The sequence below is a fragment of the Schistocerca americana genome, chromosome 3 (genome assembly GCF_021461395.2).
Source record: "Schistocerca americana isolate TAMUIC-IGC-003095 chromosome 3, iqSchAmer2.1, whole genome shotgun sequence".
Lineage (NCBI taxonomy): Eukaryota > Metazoa > Arthropoda > Insecta > Orthoptera > Acrididae > Schistocerca > Schistocerca americana.
Genome location: NC_060121.1, coordinates 469,549,184 through 469,570,755, shown reverse-complemented (window position 1 = coordinate 469,570,755; position 21,572 = coordinate 469,549,184). Strand labels below are relative to the sequence as shown.

At 43.3% G+C, this 21,572-nt stretch overlaps 1 protein-coding gene across 2 annotated transcripts in view; it reads left to right on the top strand.

Moving 5' to 3' along the window:
* Positions 1-21,572, top strand: part of LOC124605138 (phospholipid-transporting ATPase ABCA1-like) — a 423,943-nt gene that overhangs the window by 7,732 nt on the left and 394,639 nt on the right. For both annotated transcript variants that reach the window (XM_047136621.1, XM_047136620.1), the window contains exon 2: positions 17,551-17,899. In XM_047136621.1, the coding sequence (XP_046992577.1) occupies positions 17,596-17,899 (304 nt within the window). In that variant the 5' untranslated portion in view covers positions 17,551-17,595. The remainder of the gene's footprint in view (positions 1-17,550; positions 17,900-21,572) is intronic.

The window sequence follows — 21,572 nt, the reverse complement described above, 5'->3', positions numbered from 1 at the left end:
AAAATTTTGTATGACAGTAGTTTGTAGAGTGAATACGATTCTCTGGGTGCCACTTGTATCCTCACTTCTATGTCTTGTTTTTTTTTCTGTTGTTTGCTCCAGCCTCCAGGTATTTACTCTTCTGCTTCTTTAAACACATGGTTACAACCAATCTAACTTCCTTTGCTATTTGAAATGGCTTTCTTGCCAGTATTTTCAGGTCGTCTAGATTTTCAGCGGTTATGCTACATCATCTGCAAAGGCCAATACATTCATGTTTATTTGTATGCTGATTCCCTCTCCTGTTTCACTTATTGCACCCAGTGCTTCATGTATTATTACATTGAGCAAGAGCGGTGATATTCCATCTCCTTCTCTAACACTTGTTTTTATGTCAAAACCCATGGGATACTCTCCACACATTTTCACTCTCCATTTGAGTCTTCCACTGTAACTTTTATAAGATTTGTAACTTCTTTTGGTATTCCAAAATTCTGCATTTTCTCCCACAACTTTTCTCTGTTTATGTTGCCATAGACTTTCTTAAAATCAACAAACACTATTGTCAGTACAGATATCTTACCCATGCGGGATTGAGTCTTCATAAAACCTGCTTGCTTCTCATCTATTATCTCTCTTAAATATGATTCCATTGTTTTATGGGGAATCTTGGAGAGCACTTTGTATGCTATGCTAAGTAATGAGCTGCCCCTGATTTCTGCATTTTTGTTTATTGCCCTCTGACCACTTCTTTCCACCCAGATGGCATTATTTATTCATTCCAATTTGCAATTGTATCTCCTACCTACTTAAGTAGTTCAACTGTCGGTCCATCTATCCCTGAAACTTTTTTGTTTTTGGCATTTTTATTGCATCCACTTTCTCATTCAGTGTCGGCAGAGCAATTAAGGGCATTATGTTCTCACATATGTCGTTCTTCCGTTTCTATATTTCCATCATCAACATTTAAAAACTCCCCAAAATTTAGACTTCCAAATTTATACCACTTTTGTCTTTAGTCCTATACATCTTTGGTGTGTTTCCTTATCTGAAGAACCTTATTAACATGTAAAAATCTCTTGCATTCTCTACAGATTTATCATCTTCTGCTCTTTTCAGTAGACTTTCGACATGCTTCTTTGTTTTCATTGGAATCTTCATGTGCGTTTTTTTCCCCCTTTGCTACTCTTTTCTTTCTTTCACTTTTTGTTCATTCTCTCAAGAACCATGGATTCTTCTTTTCTCTTTTTTTATCACACTTTTGCTGCTGCTTTCACATTTGTTTTTATCATTTCCCACTGGCCTTCAATATCGAGGATGTCTTCCATTGTTAGAAACTATACTTTTTTTAAAAAAAAGCTTGATGACAAATTCCCACACCTTTTAATTATCTTTTAGTTTGTCCACATCAAGAGCCCATTCTTTTATACCATTTTCTCCCCTTGGTTTTTCTATAGCCAATTGTCCTATCTCTGTCTTGACTGGTTTGTGGTCTGTGCCTGTCTCGGCTCCCCTTATAGTTTTCACATTCTTTATACTGCTTTTCTTCCTTTGATCGTCAGCACATTGTCTATTTGGTTGTTTTGTTCTACTGTCTGCTGATACCCAAGTTGTCTTGTAAATGTCCTTCTGAGGAAAGAATATCTCTTAATCCTAAAGTTAGTGGCATTTGCACAGCTAAGAAGTTTCACTCCATTATCATTACTTTGAGTATGCAAGCGTTCTATCCTTGATATTCCCTTCCAAATGCTCTTCCTACTGACTTAAGGAAGGAATAAAAACTTTGAGGTTTGCGATGACATTGTAATTCTGTCAGAGACAGCAAAGGACTTGGAAGAGCAGCTGAACGGAATGGACAGTGTCTTGAAAGGAGGGTATAAGATGAACATCAACAAAAGTAAAACGAGTATAATGGAATGTCCTCGAATTGAATCAGGTGATGCTGCGGGAATTAGATTAGGAAATGAGATGCTTAAAGTAGTAAAGGAGTTTTGATATTTGAGGAGCAAAATAACTGATGATGATCGAAGTAGAGTGGATATAAAATGTAGACTGGCAATGGCAAGGAAAGCGTTTCTGAAGAAGAGAAATTTGTTAACATCAAGTATTGATTTAAGTGTCAGGAAATCGTTTCTGAAAGTATGAGGAAACTCTTCAGTTTAGACTTAAGAGTTTGGGCTACTGCTAAGATTTTTGAGTTCTTGTGGTAGCTTATTGAAAATGGATGCAGCAAATACTGCACTCCTTTCTGCACAAGAGTCAAGGAAGTGCATTCCACATGCAGATTTGATTTCTGCCTAGTATTAACTGAGTGAAAGCTGCTAACTCTTGGGAATAGGCTAATATTGCTAACAACAAACGACATTAAAGAAAATATATACTCTGAGGGCAATGTCATAATTCCCAGACTATTTAATAGGGGTCGACAAGAGGTTCTTGAACTTACAACACATACAGCTCGAACAGCCTGTTTTTGAGCCAAAAAGACCCTTTTTGAATCAGAAGAATTACCCCAAAAAATAATACCATATGACATAAGCGTATAAAAATATGCGAAGTAGACTACTTTTCGTGTTGAAGAGTCACTTATTTCAGATACTGTTCTAATGGTAAATAAAGCAGCATTTAGTTTCTGAACAAGATCCTGGACATGGGCTTTCCACAACAGCTTACTATCTATCCGAACGCCTAGGAACTTGAACTGTTACGTCTCGCTTATAATATGCCCATTCTGTCTGATCAAAATATCGGTTCTTGTTGAATTGTGAGTTAGAAACTGTAAAAACTGAGTCTTACTGTGATTTAGCATCAAATTATTTTCCACAAGCCACGTACTTATTTCATGAACTACATTATTTGATACTGTTTCAGTATTACACACAAGATCCTTCACTACCAAGCTGGTGTCATCAGCAATCAGAAATATTTTTGAATCACCTGTAATACTAGTAGGCATATCATTTATATAAATAAAAAACAGCAGTGGCCCCAGCACCGACCTGTGGGGAATGCCCCACTTAACAGTGCCCCATTGGGACTGAACATCACTACCACTCTCAATATTGCGGAGAATTACCTTCTGCTTTCTGTTCTTAAAGTAAGAGGCGAACCAATTGTAAGCTACTCCCCTTACTCCATAATGGTCCAACTTCTGCAGTAACATTTTGTGGTCAACACAGTCAAAAGCCTTCGTTAAATCAAAGAAAACCCCCTAGCGTTCACAACCTTTCATTTAATCCGTCCAAAACCTCACAGAGAAAAGAGAATATAGCATTTTCAGTTGTTAAACCATTTATAAAACCAAACTGAACATTTGACAGCAAATTATGTGAATTTAAATGCTCCAGTAACGTTGTATATACAATCTTCTCGATAATTTTAGCAAACACCGATGACATAGAAATAGGTCTAAACTTGTCAACATTATCAATGTCTCCCTTTTTATAAAGTGGCTTCACTACCGAGTACTTTAATCGGTCAGGAAACCGACCACTCCTAAAGGAAAAGTTGCAGATATGGCTAAGTACTGGGCTAACATACATAGAACAATACTTCAGTATTCTGCTAGATACCCCATCATATCCATGAGAGTTTTTGGTCTTTAGTGATTTAATTATTAACTCAACCTCCTTCTTGTCAGTATCATGGAGGAGCATTTCAGGTAACAGTTTCGGAACACTTTTTTCTATGAGCGCTTTATGATTCCCTGTTGGGACTAGGTTTCTATTTAGTTCACCTGCTATATTCAGAAAGTGATTATTAAATAGTGTACATATATGCGACTTATCAGTAACACGGACATTCCCACTACGCACTGATTCTATATCCTCGACCTGTCTCTGCAGACCAGCCACTTCCTTTACGACTGACCATATGGTTTTAATTTTATCCTGAGACTTAGCTATTCTATCTGCATACCACATACTTTTTGCCTTCCTAATAACATTTTTAAGCACCTTACAATTCTGTTTGTAATGGCTGCTGCATTTAGATTTTGACTGTTTCTAACGTTTTGATATAATTGCCACTTTGCTCTACAAGATACTCTTATCCCTCTACTCAGCCACCCAGGCTGCCTGTTTGTGCTAGTACCCTGTTTTGAACGTTCTCACGGAAAGCAACTTTCAAAGAGCACGAGAAAAGTCTTGAGAAAAGCATTATATTTATCGTCTACTGTAACAGCGCTATAAACATCTTGCCACTCTTGTTCCTTGATAAGGTTTACAAAGGTCTCTACAGCAACTGGATCAGCTTTCCTAAACAGCTGATGACTATATTTAACACGTCTTGCAGCACAAAAATCTTTTAGGGTTAAAATTTGTGCATCATGATCTGAAAGGCCGTTCACATTTTTGCTAAGAGAATGCCCTTCTAGTAATGAGGAATGAACAAAAATGTTGTCTGTGGTTGTTCTACTGTTCCCTTGCACTCTCGTTGGAAAGAATACGGTTTGCATAAGATTATATGAATTAAGGAGGTCTACCAGCATCCTCTTCCTTGCACAATCACTTATACAATTAATATTGAAGTCACCACATATAACTAACTTTTTGTATTTCCTATAAAGTGAACCAAGAACCTCCTCTATCCCCCCCCTGTGGGTTCGGGGGTTAGAATAGGCCCGCGGTATTCCTGCCTGTCGTAAGAGGCGACTAAAAGGAGTCTCTCATGTTTCGGCCTTATGTGATGGTCCCCTCTCGGTTTTGACCTCCATCTTTCTAAATTTATCCGAAGAGCGAGCCAATTGGGGAAGGGCGCCTTACATGGTGCACTGTATCCGTCGTGCAATTAGACCTTTAGCCGGATTGCTCGTCGTTGCAATGTTGTCCCGCTCGTTTTCGATCTCTTGGGCGAGAATACGTCCCTGGGTGCGATTACCACGCTGCCCTCAGCAGTGTTTCTTTTAACTACGACGACGACCTTGGACATTTTTGCACCTAAGATCCAGCACGGTAGCCAGTCCATTGTGGTGGGGCCGCCATGTACCCTCTTGGTTGTAGCCCCCTGACAACACAGGGATCGCTCTACTGATGCCTGTGCCGTTAACTCCCCACGTATGCCAAGGAGTAGATGCCTATCCTCCTGGGGTATCGGGACTCCCGGCAACGGCCATCCTGCCAGGTGGCCTTTGCTGTGGCTGGGTGGCGCCCGTGGGGAGGGCCCTTGGTCGGAGTAGGTGGCATCAGGGCGGATGACCCGCAATGAAGCGTGGTACATCATCTCTCACTGGCGGCCAGCCGCCAGCAGTCTCTAAGCGTTCTCGGGCTCAATTTAATGCTCAGAAGTACGATCCGAAAACGTTCCCCTCCCTGGCCACGCCGTGGGAAGAGCGTAAGTCTCTGGATGGAGGTAACAGTTATTCGCCCCGATTCTTAGTTTGTACGAGAGCTGATGGGGAGTCTTTTCTCTCCACAAAGCCTCAGTTCTTCGTCGAGCATTTAGAGGACAAGTTTGGGGAGGTGGAGGGCTTGTCTAAAATGCGCTCTGGGTCAGTACTGATACAAACGGCATCCTCCGCCCAGTCACGCAGTTTACTTGCTTGTGACAAGTTGGGGGATGTTAACGTTACTATTACACCACATAAGAGTTTAAATATGGTCCAGGGTGCTATTTTCCATAGGGACATCCTTTTGCAGTCTGATGACGAGCTGCGCGCCAACTTAGAACGTAGAGGTGTTCATTTCGTCCGGCGCGTTCATCGGGGTCCGAGGGACAATCAGGTTGCTACTGGTGCCTTCATCTTGGCCTTCGAGGGTGATACGTTACCGGAAAAGGTCAAGGTGATGGTCTACCGATGTGACGTCAAACCCTATATCCCTCCCCCGATGCGGTGCTTCAAGTGCTGGAAGTTCGGCCATATGCCTTCCCGCTGCACTTCCAGCCTCACCTGTCGAGATTGCGGACGCCCATCTCACCCCGATACTCCATGTGCCCCGCCTCCCATCTGCGTCAACTGCGGGGAGCACCATTCACCTTGCTCGCCTGACTGCAAAGTCTTTCAGAAAGAGCGCAAAATCATGGAATATAAGACCCTGGACCGGCTGACCTATACTGAGGCCAAAAGGAAATATGACAGACTCCATCCTGTGAGAATGACATCTTCTTATGCAGCTGCTACAACACCTGTGCTAGCCCCATCAGTTTCGAGACTTCCAGCCAGCTCGATAAGCAGTAAGACTCCTCCTGCCCCCTTGCCCGTGGGGGGCTCTACCCAACCGGTTGCTCCTGCACCACTTACCTCAGGAGCAACCTCCTCCCACCCGTCGGGGACGTCCGTCCCCGCTTCTCAGCCAGAGAAGCGTCTCACTTCTTCGGCTACTCTCGCCCGTAAGAGTTCCCTTGGGACCCTCCCTTCCCAGGGTTCCACCAGCGGGAAGGATGACGGCCGCCAGTGGCATAAGTCCTCACCAGCGGCCGGGCGTAGGGCTTCACGATCCTCCTCTGTCCCGGAGACTGAATCGGTGAAGCCTTCCCAGCCGGTGAAACCCAAGGTTCAGCGAGAGAAGTCCAAGAAAAAGACCTTTAAGGCCAAAGAACTTGCGGTGGCACCAACCCCACCGCACCTTTCGCGCTCTGCGTCTGAGGATGAAGTCGAGATTCTAGCGTCCGCTGAGGATCTTGATCTCGCTGGTCCCTCAGACGCCATGGATGCCTCTCATACGGGTACTGAATCGGTGGCAGTGGGTGAACAAGCGGCATAAATTGCCTTCCCAGTCCTTTCACGCCTTTGTCAGCCATGGAAAATATCATCCTCCAGTGGAACTGCGGCGGTTTTTTCCACCATCTAGCTGAGCTCTGCCAACTTATCAGCCTTCGCCCTTTCTTCTGCATTGCTCTGCAGGAAACTTGGTTTCCAGCAATGCGAACCCCCACCCTCTGTGGCTATCGGGGTTATTTTAAGAACCGGGCTGCTTATGAAAGGGTGTCTGGTGGCGTCTGCATATATGTCCCTCACACTCTGCACAGCGAGTCTGTCCCTCTCCAGGCGCCTTTAGAGGCTGTCGCTGTACGCGTGTGGACGCCACAGGCTGTTACCGTCTGCAGTCTTTACATTCCACCGGATGGTGATGTCTCGCAGCGTGTCCTGGCTGCACTGGTCACCCAATTGCCGCCACCTTTCTTGCTATTGGGCGACTTCAACGCCCATAACCCTCTGTGGGGTGGGTCAGTGGCCACAGGTCGAGGCGCCATCGTTGAGCATTTATTGTCGCAGCTCGATCTCTCGCTGTTAAATGATGGTGCCTTCACACACTTCAGTGTGGCGCATGGCACCTACTCCGCCATTGACCTTTCCATCTGTAGCCCTTACTGTCTGTCCAATGGAGTGTGCATGACGACCTGTGTGGTAGTGACCACTTTCCGCTCTTTTTGTCACTACCACAGCGTCACTCTTCTCATAGCCCTAGCAGATGGGCTATGAATAAGGCTGACTGGGATTTGTTCTCCTCCACTGCCTCTTTTGAGCCTCTCTCTACTGATGACATTGATGCGGTGGTTCAATCGGTCACCACCGGAATCGTTACTGCCGCCGAATCTGCCATTCCCCGTTCTTCTGGGTCCCCTCGGCGGAAGGCTGTGCCTTGGTGGTCGCCTGAGATCGCTGAAGCGATTAAAGATCGCCGGCGGGCGCTCCAGCGTCACAAGCGACATCCCTCCTTAGCCCACCTTATCGCCTTCGAACGGCTGCGTGCGCGGGCCCGCCTCCTTATCCGCCAAGGCAAGAAGGAGTGCTGGGAGCGGTATGTGTCCACCATTGGCCTCCATGTCACTCCCTCGCAGGTCTCGGCCAAGATTCGACGCGTCTACGGCTATCGGACCCCTGCCAGCATCCCTGCGCTCTCACTGAATGGAGCCGTTTGTACTGACTCCGACGTCATTGCAAATCGCTTAGCAGAGCATTTTGCTATGAGTTCCGCTTCTGCGAATTACCCCCAGGCCTTCCGCTCCATTAAAGAGCGGCTGGAACGTCGGAGCGTTTCGTTTCGCACCAACCACCCGGAATCTTACAATGCTCCATTCAGTGAGTGGGAATTTCGCAGTGCCCTAGCTGCTTGCCCTGATACCGCTCCTGGGCCAGATGGCATCCACTGTCAGATGCTGAAACACCTTTCAGTGGACTGCCAGCGGCGCCTTCTCGATCTTTACAACCGTCTTTGGGTCGAGGGGGAGTTGACGTCGCAATGGCGGGAAGGCATTGTCATCCCCGTTTTGAAACCTGGAAAGACCCCTCTGGAGGTGGACAGCTACCGTCCCATTAGCCCCTCACCAACGTTCTTTGTAAGTTGCTTGAACGGATGGTGAGCCGGCGCTTGCATTGGGTACTGGAGTCTCGGGGCCTTCTGGCGCCGTCTCAGGGTGGGTTCCGTAAAGGCCGCTCCGCCACCGACAATCTGGTGAGCCTGGAGTCGGCCATCCGTACTGCTTTTGCCCGCTGTCAGCACCTGGTCGCTGTCTTTTTCGACATGCGGAAGGCGTACGATACGACATGGCGTCATCACATTCTTTCTACGCTTCATGGATGGGGTCTTCGGGGTCCTCTGCCGATTTTTATCCGCAATTTTCTGTCGTGTCGTACCTTCTGCGTGCAAGTCGCGGCCTCGTATAGTTCCTGCCACGTCCAGGAGAACGGTGTGCCACAGGGCTCTGTTTTAAGTGTCTGTCTGTTTTTAATAGCCATTAACGGGCTTGCTGCGGCTGTGGGACATTCTGTCTCCGCTTCCCTGTATGCTGACGACTTCTGCCTTTACTACAGCTCTACTGGCATTGCAGCTGTTGAACGTCAGCTACAGGGTGCTATCCGTAAGGTGCAGTCTTGGGCTGTAGCGCATGGGTTTCAGTTTTCGGCAGCCAAGACCCGCGTTATGCATTTCTGCCGGCGCCGAACAGTCCATCCTGAGCCGCGGCTTTATCTTGCCGACGAACTCCTTGCTGTGGTGGAGACCCACAGGTTTTTGGGGGTGGTTTTCGATGCCCGGTTGACTTGGCTGCCTCATATCCGGCAGCTGAAACAGACATGTTGGCGGCATCTAAACGCTCTGAGATGCTTGAGCCACACCCGCTGGGGCGCCGACCGCTCTACCCTGTTGCGGCTCTACCAGGCGTTAATCCAGTCCCGTCTGGATTATGGGAGCCTGGCTTATGGCCCAGCATCCCCATCTGCGTTATGGGTGCTGGACCCGATTCTCCACAGCGGGATACGCCTTGCCACTGGTGCTTTCCGCACCAGCCCTGTGGACAGCGTACTAGTGGAGGCAGGTGTACCTCCACTGCGGGTACGACGCCAACAATTACTGGCTGCTTATGCTGCCCATGTTTTTAGTTTGCCCGGGCATCCAAATTACCGTGTCCTGTTCCCGCAGTCGGTCGCCCATCTGCTGGACCGTCAGCCCCGGTCGGGTTGTCCGATCGCCGTACGCGTCAAGGAGCTTCTCTGCGGGCTTGGGTTTTTCCCTGTTCCGCCTCCTTTCCAGGCGCCTCTGCGTACACCCCTGTGGTGTGTTCCTCGCCCTTGCCTTCGGCTCGACTTGGCACAGGGCTCGAAGGACTTGGTCCCTCCAGAGGCCTTCCGCCGCCGCTTTTATTCCATCCTTGCCACGTATCAGGGCTCTGGAATTGTTTACACCGACGGTTCGATGGTTGCTGGTCGTGTCGGGTATGCGCTAACTCTAGGGGACCATTCCGAACAACGGTCCTTGGTGGCTGGCTGCAGCGTTTACACTGCTGAGCTAGTCGCCATCTTTCGAGCCCTGGAGTATATCCGCTCCTGCTCAGGTGAGTCCTTCGTGATCTGTAGCGATTCCCTGAGCGGTTTACGAGCTCTCGACCAGTGTTTTCCTCGTTCTCGTCTGGTGATGGCTATCCATGAGTCCCTGCATACTCTTGCCTGTTGCGGCCGCTCTGTGGTCTTTGTGTGGACCCCCGGTCATGTCGGTATCCCGGGTAACGAACATGTTGACCGCCTGGCGAAAGAGGCCACCAGTAAGCCATCTCTGGATGTTGGCCTCCCAGAGACTGATATGCGGGCAGTCCTCCGCCGAAAAGTTTTTGCGCTTTGGGACGCTGAATGGCGCGATCGGATTACACCCAATAAACTCCGTGCCATTAAGGAGACGACGACTGTGTGGCGGTCATCCATGCGAGCCAACCGCAGGGACTCCGTCGTCCTTTGTCGGCTCCGCATTGGCCACTCCCGGCTAACACACAGTTATCTACTGCGCCGGGAGGACCCTCCTGTATGTCACTGCGGGGCGGCTTTGACAGTGGCCCACATTCTGTTGGCCTGCCCCCTTTTAGCTGTGGTCAGGCAGACATTTGCGCTGCCCGATACGCTCCCTGCCCTTTTAACAGACGACTCCACTATGGCTGACTTAGTTTTATGTTTTATTCGGGCAGGGGGATTTTATCATTTAATCTGAGTGTTTCTGTTTTATTTTATTGTTTTGTGTTGATTCTGGCCTTTGGCCTTTGATTTTCAACTGATTTTTTTTTTAAATGTGTTTCTAAGTGGTTGGCTTTTCCTTTTTTATTTCTATGGTCGGCCAACCACCGTCACACTCTGTGTGGTTTTAGTTCGTTTTGTCTTGTCTTTGTCTCAGTTTCTCTTGTTCTGTATCGTCTGTGATCTCTTCTGTTCCTCGTTTTTATTCTCTGTGGGTGTTCTTTGTCTTTGGAAAAAGGGACCGATGACCATAGCAGTCTGGTCCCTTTAATCCCCCAAACCAACCAACCAACCTCCTCTATCTTTAGCAAAAATGTTGTGAAATCGAAGTCTGGGGATCTATAAATAACAACAGTTAGAAGTTTAGCTCCATTAAATTTAACCTCACCTGCACAACATTCAAACGCCTTTTCAGTGCAGTACTTTGAAACATCAATTGACTCAAGTGGGATGCCGTTTTTCACATACATGGCTACTCCCCCACACTGCAAAGAGCTCCTCAAAAAGCTGCCAGCCAACCTGTATCCTGGTAAAGGAAGCCTCTGAATTATCTCCTTATTTAAGAAGTGTTACCAATAATTTCTGAGTCAACATCTATAAGCAGTTAACTAACTTTATCTCTAATACCTTGTATATTTTGATGAAATATACTAATTCCCTCATTACTCGGATACCTAAGCTTTGTCAAAAGTGGTTCCTTTGTTAGAGATGCTTCCCTTAAGCAGGAATACCTATCAGCTGACTTCAATCTAAAAAAGGTGCAGCTCTAACACCCACTGCTGCTGGAATTTTCCCATGAGTGATCCCACCAACCCCACCTATGCTGTCACCTATAAGCTTTACCAACCTCCCCTTCCCGTACCTGTTGAGGTGCAGGCCATGTCTAGTGAAACCCGTCCTGCTGATAGACTCCACAGACACCACTGAAATGTGACCCATGCTTTCTGTCATCAGCGCGCCCCCAAGTCTCATGTTATTACGCCTGACGGCTGTATTAAGATAAGGCCGATCGTGATGCTGAAACAGTTCCACGAAATGCTTATTCGTGTTGCCAGTCTGAGTGGCTATCTTTTCCAGGTCACCATCTATGTCATAGTCCACATCCCTGTCAATACTATTACCAGCCCCACCCACAATCACTACCTGATCCTCTTTAGTAAAATCCCTACATAACCCCCTTACGTTAACAGTCACCTGAGCCAATCCTGCATTAGGCTTCACAATGCTGGTGACCTGGTACTCACTCCCCAGCACTTCCTGCAATTGCTGGCCTACACCTCTGCCATGAGAACTACCTAACAGCAGAACCTTCTTCTTCCTCTTCGACTTTGCAACTGTTCTAGCCACCGTAACTACTGAGGTCTGCTGCATACTTCCTCCATCTACAGCTACTAGAGATTCCTCTCCACTAGACTCTGACACATATCTATTGTAAACACCAATAGTAAAACTATCTGAAAATCTTCTTCTCCTAGCAGATCTCTTGCCAACAGGCAGCTCCCACTCCCCAACCCCCTTCTCCCTCCTCATCCTACCTAGCTCCTCCTGTGCGTTTTTCAACTGCACCTGAAGGGCACAGATCTTACACTCCTGCTCCTCTATCAACTTATTCTTGCTACATAACATGCAGTTCCAGGAGAGGATCTCACCAGAATGCCCATTGGGTTCCCCACTGCATTCCCCCCAGTGAAAATACTTCGAACAAGTCTCACACCGCAATCCACTACTTACAATTGCCATCTGGTTTCTGTACAAATTGTAAATAGCCTTTTGCTCCCTGTATTTTACCCCTGCCATCTTTAGAATTTGAAAGAGAGTATTCTAGTCAACATTGTCGAAAGCTTTCTCCAAGTCTACAAATGCTAGAAACGTAGGTTTGCCTTTTCTTAATCTAGCTTCTAAGATAAGTCGTAGGGTCAGTATTGCCTCACGTGTTCCCATATTTCTACGGAATCCAAACTGATCTTCCCCGAGGTCAGCTTCTACCAGTTTTTCCATTCATCTGTACAGAATTCGTGTTAGTATTTTGCAACCGTGACTTATTAAACTGATAGTTCGGTAATTTTCACATCTGTTAACGCTTGCTTTCTTTGGGATTGGAATTATTATATTCTTCTTGAAGTCTGAAGGTATTTCGCCTGTCTCATACATTTTGCTCACCAGATGGTAGAGTTTTGTCAGGGCTGGCTCTCCCAAGGCTGTCAGTAGTTCTAATGGAATGTTGTCTACTCCCGGGGCCTTGTTTCGACTCAGGTCTTTCAGTGCTCTGTCAACCTCTTCACGCAGTATAGTATCTCCCATTTCATCTTCATCTACATCCTCTTCCATTTCCATAATATTGTCCTCAAGAACATCGCCCTTGTATAGTCCCTCTATATACTCCTTCCACCTTTCTGCTTTCCCTTCTTTGCTTAGAACTGGGTTTCCATCTAAGCCCTTGATATTCATACAATTGGTTCTCTTTTCTCCAAAGGTATCTTTAATTTTCCTGTAGGCAGTATCTATCTTACCCTTAGTGAGGTAAGCCTCTACATCCTTACATTTGTCCTCTAGCCATGCCTTCTTAGCCACTTTGCACTTCCTGTCGATCTCATTTTTGAGACGTTTGTATTCCTTTTTGCCTGCTTCATTTACTGCATTTTTATATTTTCTCCTTTCATCAATTAAATTCAGTATTTCTTCTGTCATCCAAGGCTTTCTACTAGCCCTCTTCTTTTTACCTACTTGATCCTCTGCTGCCTTCACCACTGCATCCCTCAAAGCTATCCATTCTTCTTCTACTGTATTTCTTTCCCCCATTCTTGTCAATTGTTCCTTTATGCTCTTCCTGAAACTCTCTACAACCTCTGGTTCTTTCAGTTTATCCAGGTCCTATCTCCTCAAATTCCCACCTTTTTGCAGTTTCTTCAGTTTTAATCTACAGTTCATAACCAATAGATTGTGGTCAGAGTCCACATCTGCCCCTGGAAATGTCTTATGATTTAAAACCTGGTTCCTAAATCTCTGTCTTACCATTATATAATCTATCTGATACCTTCTAGTATCTCCAGGATTCTTCCATGTGTACAACCTTCTTTTATGATTCTTGAACCAAGTGTTAGCTATGATTAAGTTATGCTCTGTGCAAAATTCTACCAGAAGGCTTCCTCTTTCATTTCTCTCCCCCAATCCATATTCACCCACTATGTTTCCTTCTCTCCCTTTTCCTACTCTCGAATTCCAGTCACCCATGACTATTAAATTTTCGTCTCCCTTCACTAACTGAATAATTTCTTTTATCTCATCATAAATTTCATCAATTTCTTCATCATCTGCAGAGCTAGTTGGCATATAAACTTGTGCTACTGTAGTAGGCACGGGCTTCGTGTCTATCTTGCCCACAATAATGCGTTCACTATGCTGTTGGAAGAAGCTTACACACACTCCTATTTTTTTATTCATTATTCAACCTACTCCTGCATTACCCCTATTTGATTTTGTATTTATAACCCTGTATTCACCTGACCAAAAGTCTTGTTCCTCCTGCCACTGAACTTCGCTAATTCCCACTATATCTAACTTTAATCTATCCATTTCCCTTTTTAAATTTTCTAATCTACCTGCCCGATTAAGGGATCTGACATTCCACGCTCCGATCCATAGAACGCCAGTTTTCTTTCTCCCGATAACGACGTCCTCCTGAGTAGTCCCCGCCCGGAGGTCCGAATGGGGGACTATTTTACCTCAAGAATATTTTACCCAAGAGGACGCCATCATCATTTATCCATACGGTAAAGCTGCATGCCCTCGGGAAAAATTACGGCCATAGTTTCCCCTTGCTTGCAGCCGTTTGCAGTACCAGCACAGCAAGGCCGTTTTGGTTAATGTTACAAGGCCAGATCAGTCAATCATCCAACCTGTTGCCCCTGCAACTACTGAAAAGGCTGCTGCCCCTCTTCAGGAACCATACGTTTGTCCGGCCTCTCAACAGATACCCCTCCGTTTTGGTTGCACCTACGGTACGGCTATCTGTGTCGCTGAGGCACGCAAGCCTCCCCACCAATGGCAAGGTCTATGGTGCATGGGGTGGGGGAATGTAATGCTTTATGAGCAGAAAACATGTTCCAAAATTCTACAACAGATGGACATCAGATATAGGCCTATAGTTTTGTGCATATGTTCAATGACCCTACTTGAAGACAGGAATATTCGTTTCCCCACTGACTACACTGCTGCTAGAAGAGGAGTAAATTCTTTCGCACACTCTTTGTAGAATCATAGCACACCCAGTGACCTTTCCCCTGCTTAGTGATTTCATTTGCTTTGTTTTAATGTGGTCACTTTTATTGGATTGTATATTAACTGGGGCCTAGAAATGATGGAGAGGCTCCATCCCTGCCGTAGCCGCAGTGCTCCATAACCCCATGACGACTACCGCAGTCCGCTTCACCCCTCCACGGCCCCACACCGAACCGCTCTTTCAGGGTTATTGTGCAGTTCAGCCCCCCCGGTGGACCCCCCCCCCCCCCCACTCTCCCCCCCCCCCCACTCTCCCCCCCCCCCCCCCTCCCCCTTAGGGAACATCTCATTTCATACCAGATGAGTGTAACTCCTATGTTTGCTTGGTAGAGTAATGGTGGTGTACGCAGGCATGGAGAACTTGTTTGTGCAGCAATCACCGACACACAGTGTAGCTGAGGTGGAATAAGGGGAACCAGCCCGCATTTGCCGAGGCAGATGGAAAACTGCCTAAAAACCATCCACAGACTGGCCGGCTCACCGGACTTTGGCACAAGTCCGCCAGGCAGATTTGTGCCGGGTACCAGATGCTCCATCCCAATCCGGAAAGCTGTGCGTCAGACCGCACGGCTAACCGGGCTGTGGTCACTTACTTCAGTGTCTATTATTTTGACATTTGTGTGATGATTTAGAGGAGGATCTACTGAGCAATCTTTCTCGGTGAAACAGTTTTGGAAAAAGACGTTTGGTATTTTGGTCTTTTGTGTCATCGTACTCAGAAGCACACGTAATAGGAGTCATAATGCATAGCACTGTAAACAGTTATTTTGTGCATAAATGTAGGTGTCACTTTGGAACAGAATTACTAAGTTCAAGACACGGAAATTGTACCATTTTCCATAGAATTTAAGCATATGCTTTGAAAACAGAGGATTTAAACAAAATGTTTATGAAATATGAATGAAACTAGTTTTTCAATAGTCAGCCCATTAAAGTGACATATTATTGCACAACATAAGGGGTTGGGCGTATTGTTTGTTGCTATGGACATGAATCACTGTTACAAGCACTGCACACAAAAGGTTCTGCAGCAGCTCCAGTGTTTCAATATGCTAACTTTTACTTTGTGAATGAAATGGATTATGTACAATTCACACACTTCTAGGATGTATGTGTGTTTTGATTAGCTAAACAAAATAGGGATTTTATCTCATTTCAACAAGTTATGAGACAGTCTTGTATCATACAGTTTTGGCCAGCATATGGTACCACATTGGTGAAAACAGTTGTGTGTACCATTTATATCCTGGGAACTAAATGGCCTTGCTAAACAAGAATCTCTCTGTTCAGTTTACCTTGGTGCCAGAGGATTGCAACCTAAATATATCCACTGAAACTAGAGAATTTAAAATAAAATGGCAATAAATTGGGTGATATGGGATCTTCTTGCATGACTCTTTCATTTCTTAATTTTGCAAAATAATGATGAAATTAATGGAAGCTATGGCAATGATGTGTCTTCACATCCTAACATTGATTTAATTAGGCTTTTTACAAGAATAGTTTAAACAAATTTTGTGGAAATTGAATGAGTAGCTCCCTCAATCACTGAATCTCAGGCCACATTGTAATTCATATAGATTTCTCAATTCTACAGTTTTGATTATGACTTGTAAATGATGTGTTGTATTATATCCACTTCTAAAGTCATATTTTCCCTTTTATTTATGAAAATTTAACATTTTTCCATATGTTGTTGGTGATAATTTTATTGATTATCTTATACATTTTGGAGAAGAGGTTAGTAAAAGTACTATCTATCATGTCTCCCCTCTTATTAAGTAGAAGTGTCATAGCTTTGTTCCAGTGTTGAGGGGCTTGTCTTCCTTTGAAGACTTTCTGTAAATAAGTTTGCACATTTTTTTTTTTTTTTCTTTCTGTTTCTTTTCTTTTCCCCTCAAACTTTAACCATTACAATTGAATCATCATCTGAAGGTTTCATTAATTTCTTTGTACCTTGAATTACTATATACACCTCATCTAGTGTTACATCAAGAATGCTATTGTTTTTATTGTTAATTGTTTTTTTATACTCCACTTAAATGATACATATGTTCCAAGAAATCTTCACACACTTGTAAAATTTTGTCAGTTGCTGGTTGTCTGTGCCATTACCCATTTTAGCTAATGAAATGTGACAGTCCCCTATTTTGTTTTCTCCATACTTTTAATGTTTCACATTGATTCCATAAACAGATTCAGATTGTTTCTTCTCACAGCAACTTTTGGAGATTTCTGAATATTTTTGTTTTATTCATCACATTCCATCTTGTTCCTATTATTGATCAATTAAAACTGCTATCATTTCCTTAGTAGTTTAGTAGATTTTATTTTCCTTTCCTTTCTTTGTATCTCCAATATCTTTTGCTGTTTGGATAGGTATATTTGTTAAATAATTGATCCTTTTTGCAATGTCTCTATAATCTATCATTCCTGACATGTTATACTTGTTGCTTAATTTAATCGGTTATGTATGAAAGGTCTGATTCTGATAGTAGGATAAATAAATGACACCAACATAATAGTGAGATTACTCTATAATATGCTTAATTTCTAGATGTGAAATTTATTCTTGGAATAATTTTTTATTTTTAAAATCTTGGTTTATATCGTGAGTTGTTTCACTCATCCTTCATAATGACAACAAACAGAAGTGAGACATAACTTTTGGAGATTGTTACTGCCAAAGTGATATTTTTTTTTCCGTGCTGCTGGTGCTACTATTATTGTGCACAGAGATGGAAGGGGAGTTTAGGTTGCTTAAGAATAAAAATAGATGATAAAGTTAAAAACTTATTTCTGTTGGTTGTATAGGTGTGAGATATTTTATGTCTAATTGAATTTTTCTTCCACAGGGGCAACTGTAGTGTGGACACAAACAGCCATCACACAGAAAAAGGATGGCTAAACTACTACAGCAGATTAATCTGGTTCTTTGGAAACATGCTGTTGTGAGGAGACGAAATATAATTGTAACACTGTTTGAAATTGTTGTACCAGTAGTACTCATTCTGGTCCTGGCTTGTGTATTACCTGGAAGCTATCCCAAATCAGATGCTGTAGTGTTCGAACCTCAGGATCCAGCTGAAGTGCTACATTCATCTTTGGCATTTTATGACACTCGTATATATTATGCTCCTTCTACAAGTTTTACTGATAAACTCATGAATACTGTAGATACTGCTCTACACGGCGTAAGACGATGTAAGTTCCTCTTTGCAGCTATCTGTGTAACATTATATTTCTTAAAGATTACTATGGACCTACCATAAGGAAATAAGCTGCCTTTCTTTATTTTGAAGTGGATTGTTTCCTTAGTGTTTGTTACACAGTACAGTTATGTAAGCCAAGAATACATAAAAGGGAGCTCTTTGGAGCAAATTTTGTCATCCTACTGTTCATGTTTTTCACACTGTCAGTGATTTTATGTGAATGGGAAATGGGAGATACAATGTTACTTTGCTGGCCAAATGTGCTACTAGAAGCCAGACATGATTTAAACAAATTCTTTGGGCATGACATATGAAACACTTGTGAATTAAAAGAAAGGGGATGGCAGAAATTAGTCATTTCAAAGTATACTGTTTTAGGAAGCCAAAATTTAATTGTATTGCTGTTACAAAGTAGTTGTACCAATTGTACTAAATTGTATTATGATATTTCTTACTTTTAGTCCCTGTTAGTGTATCATAATTAATAACTGTCTAGCATAATCAGTTTACTCTAAAGATTAGCATTGCTCTAGTACAGTTTTCATGTTGTTGTTACGCTGGTGCCAGTGAAAACTTCTTATGCTGTATGTGACTAGATAATTAGGTTATAACAGCCATGTAATCAGCATTTTGGTGTAGACAATTGGCAAGAAAAGCTGTTTTTACAACTTTCAGGGGTAAGTCAGCATTTTGGTGTAGACAATTGGCAAGAAAAGCTGTTTTTACAACTTTCAGGGGTAAGTCTCCTGTTATTGGGAAAGCAGGCGGGAAGGGGGGGGGGGGGTCATTGTGGAGTGTTGTGGTACACCTTATGCTTCACATTGGCCTACAAATGAAAATTCCAGGCAGTTATGGTGGTGCTGATTCAGTTTGACAGTTTGCACAAACAAAACAGGTTGTCCCTTACATTTTGTTGTTGAACCCCACTTTATTTGGCATACTTTGTAATGATGCGCTAGAATTTTATTCCATGGCATTCTAATTAGCATCTAATTAATGTAGATTAGATCAGATTCTCTCTCTCTCTCTCTCTCTCTCTCTCTCTCTCTCTCTCTCTCTCTCTCTCTCTCTCTCTCAGAGAGAACCTGTGCATAGTACAGAATGTGGTTAGCTTCATATCAAAAGGATCAAGGTATGGAGGAGAGATTCTTAAGCAGATGTTACAGAGCGTCAGTAAGTTGTGAAAGTATCTGTCATAAGGAGTGGGGGAGACATGAACAATGTGCTGTTGCCTCCTGAAGAACTTCAACCCGAGCCATAGAAAGTCATGGCTTTGCAAGAGTTAAAACATGTTGATGTATCATACACGAGTTCTACAGGAAATTCTAAGCGATTTTCACCAGCCATTCTCAACTTCTTGATGGACAAGGTATGGTTTCACATAGCTGAAACAAGTATATTGAATTATAAAATATGAGGTATTGGCCTTTCAGAAACTGATAAGTGTTTGTGATACCCCATGATGTGGCAGGGACCAATTTTCTTTGAAGACAAAGTGATTTCAGCATGTTTCATTTCCAGTGTATTCTAGCCCCTCAACAGGTGCCAAATGAACGATGTTCCATGCATTTCCAGGAGGGCATGGCTCGGGGGGGGGGGGGGAGGGGGGGGCGTTGCTCACTGTTGTTTAGTCATTAACTGCAGTAAATATAATATTTAGGATTTGGTAGCAAAATAATAGATTATTAGAAAAAACTCTAGCAAATCGTAAGTGAAATTTTTGCTACATTTTTATAAAAATGACAAAATAGAGAGCTTCAGTAATGAAAGGGATCACAGTCCATTCGGTTTATAGTTTTTCTCACCGTAACATGTTGAAAAGAAAATGAGGCATCAGTTACAAAGTATTTTTTTCCCTCTGTAACAGGCATTTTTACTAATGTGGATAAAGTGGCTGGCTCATCCAGTTATTATGTAAGTGAACAGCCAGCCTCAGTTTCTGGACTTACTGTTTTGTGTCCTGGTTGTGCATTCATATTTTAATAGAATATCTTAACACGTAGACTGTGTGTGCTAATGTGAGAAAGCATGGGAAAAAGTAAATGTGATTTTACCTAGCATTTAGCATGTCTGTTTTTTTTTAATGTATTTTGACCACATCCATCTCATAAAGTGCTATAAGAGCACTGATAAGTGCCTTAAACTAGCAAACTAACAAAAATGATAAACATTGTAAGGAGTTTTTAAACCACTTCATTGTGTATTGACTCTCATTGGTGAGACTGGGCAACAAATAAAACAAGCCAGACAACAAATAAAACTAACCAAGTACAGCATGGTCTTCACACATGCCTCACTCAACATAATTATTAGCAGTGGTAAAAACGTGAGATAAGGGCAGAAAGCCCAAAGAATATACAAATAAAGCAGGATTATTCCTAGTGAGCCACTCTCCATGAAGAAAGGCTTTGAAGATTACAGAATGGTTTGCCTACATGAAATACAATGACAAATTATACTCTCTTGCTGTTGTTTGTCAACTGTGGTTGCTGGCTGTCCTTTAGAGGATCCTCACTGCTCTTGGCACTCCACCTCTGGGAGCAGTGGTAAATATGCCTTCTAAAAGGAAAGTGATGCCGTATGATGGTAGGAACATTCACTAAATGTCCATTGATAACCAATAAAATAAACCATTTGCTTCCATTAAGTAGATCTACTGAAATTCCTCCATCACTGGTCATGTTTTTCAGTTGTAACACTAACTTGCAGCATGCCTCTTCATGTGATAAATGATGGAACCAGTAGTTGAAGTCCACCTGAAAAGGTTCCAAAATGTTACTTTAAACCAGCAGTTGTTCTTTCCTCCTCCTCCTCCTCCTCCTCCCCCCTCCCTCTCTCTCTCTCCCTCTCTCTCTCTCTCTCTCTCTCTCTCTCTCTCATTTATAATTTTTCCTGTCCATTGCTTGCTTATCACCATTTTTGGTATACTCAGGGATATTCTTTCTGATAAATTTCTGTTAGTTAATATCATACTTCATGGGGAATGTTAGGTGTGATTTTGTTCACAACTGCCATAAATAGCATATCATCCCCAGTGAGGAGTCCTTGAACCTCTTATTTTGGAAGACCTCTCCAGTTTCTGCTCCATTTCTAACCCCACCCCATTGGCAGTTGCAGTTGATTCTTAGGAGACTGATATAGTGGACTGCAAGAACAGGATTTTAATTCTCCCTCTTTCCTTTCAATACAATAAATAATTTGCTTTAGTTTAGTTTACTTATTTACTTATTTTTGTCCATAGATCATATTTTACAATGGTACTAGCTAGGTCATTTTGCAAGTTTTATACAGAATAAACAAAATTTTGTACAAACTTGCCATCGAAATAAGAAAACCAAATTTTATAAGCAATAATAAAACAAAATAATTAATAGTAACCAGTTATTTCAGATGCAGCAAAAAAATAGAGAGAAAACAACTCTTTTCAGTAATACATAATAATGGTAAACGCTAATACCCTGCATTAATTTGCACACCAGTCTTGCAGATGTAAGGGAAATACTCGAAGTTAAATATGTATGCTATACTACAGAACTACACTAAGACATATGCTGTATACTAACTGAAAACTGTTTTTCAAAATTACATTTGCACTTATACACGGAGCTAGAGATGCAGTTTTTCATTTGGACTGTGTGTTCCATAGGACTGTATTTTCAGCACTA